General features: G+C 51.8%; 1 protein-coding gene across 1 annotated transcript in view; it reads left to right on the forward strand.

Annotated features, from left to right (window-relative positions):
• TTC25 (tetratricopeptide repeat domain 25) overlaps nucleotides 1-2243 on the forward strand; it is a gene marked incomplete at both ends in the record, with an annotated part of 8433 nt that extends 6190 nt beyond the window's left edge. Inside the window, 4 exon segments of the mRNA XM_008939324.1 lie at nucleotides 668-754; nucleotides 934-1130; nucleotides 1293-1393; nucleotides 2165-2243. Of these exon segments, the coding sequence (XP_008937572.1) occupies nucleotides 668-754; nucleotides 934-1130; nucleotides 1293-1393; nucleotides 2165-2243 (464 nt within the window).
• Nucleotides 2244-3400: the final 1157 nt, after the last annotated feature.

Consider the following 3400-nt stretch of genomic DNA (forward strand, 5'->3'; position numbering starts at 1 on the left):
GGGGGCCTCGGCCTCTGGGGCAGGGTGAGAGGAGCCCCTGGCAATGACCCACGTCCCCCCAGCAAGGCTTTTGTCCTCATCAGCTTCTCCATGGGTAAGGCAAGGGGAGTCAAAGCAGGGTGCTGCTGACGGGGACTGACAAAGGCAGAACATGGAAACCCACAGGCTACAGGAGCTGCCCCCAGCATGGGGCAAAGGCTTGTTCAGAGCCCAGGGAGCAGAGCCTGTGGCCAGGGGTCTGCAGACACTGCAGAAATGTTTTTGGGTTCCTCCCTTTGCTCTTGGACAGAAATCATCTATTAGTGTTAGGACCCAGGAGCTAGTAGGGGACATCTGTGGGACCTGCAGGGCAACAAAGGGAAACTGAGGCAAAGTGGAGAAACTATCACAAGGACTGCCTGATTTGCACCCAAAAAAAATACAGACAAAACTAAACCATTTTCCCCTGTGGATTCTGGGGTGTCAGTTGCAACAGCTGTAGATAAAATCAAAAATCTACCTTGAGTTTGTGCCTGTCAGTGTGACGTTGGTCCTTCACCTCTGCTTCCCAGCACAGCCTGAGCTCACGTTGAGCACCAGAGGAAACATTGAAAGCTGAAGAAAGCACAGGCTGCATCAGGAGCAAGACTACATCAGCTACCACAATTTCTTTTTCTTTTCAATGCAGCAATCTGCCAGATGCTGTGTCCAGAGCCCTCGAAAACATGGGCAGAGTTTACGCCAGGATGGGCAAATTCCAGCAGGCTATTGATGTGTACGTAAGTGAGCAACAGCAAAGGCAGCAGGGGGGGGTTGAGTTAAACACCCTCAGTCTGGGGTGTTCACACTGCCAGCAAGGGGGGCTGGAACCCTTTGGTTGTAGAACCAGTGGTTGAAACTGTAACTGCATCCAGGGAGACTGGTAAACATCTGCCTTCCTTACTCTGCATGCAGCTGGAAGGACAAGATTCCAATGGCAAAATCCAGCCTGGAGAAGACCTGGCTGTTCCATGAGATTGGCCAGTGCTACCTCGAGCTGGGCAAAGCTAAAGCAGCCCAACATTATGGAAAGAAGTCCCTGCAGTCAGCAGATGAAGAGGGAGATGTCGAGTGGCAGCTCCATGCTACCATGCTAGTGGCACAAACACAAGGTAAAGGGTTAGCAGGGATGGAGCAGCCTCAGTGAGAACATCCCTGGGATTTAATAGCCACAGTAACTGTTCAGATCAGGGCCTCTCATCAGAGACTCGCCTGATTGACTATTGTTGTTCTCTTGATCTTGGGTTAAAATGGATCTTGTTTATCTGCTACAGTAAAATTAAAGGATTACTGGTCTGCAATACTGAACTTTGAAAAAGCACTTGAGAAGGCCAAGCTTGTGCACGATGAAGCTGCTGAGGAGGACATTGTTAAGGTAAGGGGGTTGTTGCAACGGGCAGCAGAGCTTGGGGCAGCATCAGGGAGGGAGCTGCAGCCATTGGCCAGTGTCCTGTGAGCTGAGAAAACGTCACCGTGCAGCTGGTGAGTTAAGAGGGGAAATGCAGCCTCTGAAGCAGTTTACATGCTAAAAGTCATGAAACTGGCTCAGAAAACTTAACCCCAGTTAATGAACCAGTCTGATGTTCAGGGTGAAGCCTGAGCCCTGCTCAGGGCAAGGGAAGGTTCTCTTTTGACCTCCCCTGGGCAAAGGTTTCACACAGAGAATTCAGTGGTGCCTCCTCGGCCTCAGTTGCTATCAGCTGCTGATCACAGCTCACCCTTTCTGGCCTCTCCAAAACGTTCCAGAGAAACTGCCTTGCATCAAATCACAGGATAACATCTGGGCTTGGCCAGTGACCCACAGCAGAGCAGCCTGCACGTTCTGGTAGCCAGCCCACACGTGGCTTGCACAGACACCTACCTATTGGGGATCCCTTGTGGGTGCCCAGGGCTCTGGCAGAGCCTCTGCTCCTGCCAGAAGGAAAACGACAGCGAGAGAGAGGTGGGATCTCCAGGGGAGGAGACATTTGATGAAGGACACTAACATGAAGGAGTCACTGCAGGGAGAAAGGAAGCATATTGTTGCAGAGAGTTCTGTGATAGGAAAGGATCAGGTAATGACAGTGGAGATCAAAAGAGAACAGGAGGAACTGAGGTATGTAACTGCATTTCTAGAGCTCAAGCTAACCAGCCCCATCGCTTTCAGGCCCTCGAGGAGGTGAGCAAAAGCTTCATCGAGGAGCTGGATGAAGGAGAAGAAGAAACATTGACTGACTTTCATAAAGGTAGTTGGCATTCAGACCTCTGCCCCCTGTAAATGCAGAAATTCTCCTTTTCTGGAGCACAGTCTGAGGCATGGGAACGCAGCACCCCAATTCCCAGGGAGCAAGCATCCAGATTTCTGGCCCATGCTGCATCCTCTGTACTAGCACACGGGAGCAGGAATTAATTTCTAGGTAGCTGTTTTGCCAATGACCAGGCCCAACAAAAATGGTAACCCCGGCAGGGAGATGAACCAATACACAGACTGTATTGTAGACAGAAATGTTACTATATGAATGACCGCCGGGGGTACAAACAGGTCAACAAGCTCAGACATGATCGACACCACCCCCAACGATCCCACAAACGACATGACCCGGCCCACAACAGGGGGTACAAACAGAGACCCGAGGGTGCCCACAGTTGGCATGGGAAACAGCCAGAGCAGCCAGTTAAACACGTAAGAAAAGGTGCCCACATGGCAACTCTCACCTGATCGACCCGCGTTTGCAAAGGCCTAAACAGACCAGGGCCCAGCTCCAGGAGAGTCAGGAGGTCTGCCCTGAACCAGGAAGCTCTGGGGAGTGCACTCCACAGACAGACACTCCTGACTCCCTGCCAGTGGTCCCAGCTTTTATCCCCAAGCAGACCCCTGACCTTTGTCAACTCACTGCAGGACCCCTGGGGCTCATTTCCCTTCTGGCTCTCCCTGCAGGGCCGGCCCCACCCTGGGGGGAAGCTCTAAGGCAAACTCACCCCTCTGTATGAAGGGCTGTGGGAATCACCCATATGGCAACCTTAATTCAGGGCTCAGGGTTCAAACCCCAGCATTTCAGTAGCCTAGTTACAACTTGTGGCTTCAGTGTTTTGGTAGTGAGCAGTTAATCTTGAACAGGTACAAAGCAAAGCAAGTGATGTCAGCGAAGCTTTGCTAGCAGTGAAGAGCCTGGTTTCACCTCTCAGTGCCAGCCATTTAAAAACACGCTTTTACTAACACTGAAAGCAGCTCCAGTGCCCAGGATGCAGAATGTGCCCAGGATGCAGTCAGAAGCAAAATGTGACTGTAAAAGCAGCTGAATAAATGAGATCCACAGTGCTGAGGCCTCCACAGCGTGGAATCAGCTGCACGTTAGAACCCACGCAGCATCGCTCGCTTGTGAGCAGCGGGTGAGGTCCCTGC

This window comes from Merops nubicus, unplaced genomic scaffold, assembly GCF_000691845.1.
Source record: "Merops nubicus isolate BGI_N331 unplaced genomic scaffold, ASM69184v1 scaffold29074, whole genome shotgun sequence".
Lineage (NCBI taxonomy): Eukaryota > Metazoa > Chordata > Aves > Coraciiformes > Meropidae > Merops > Merops nubicus.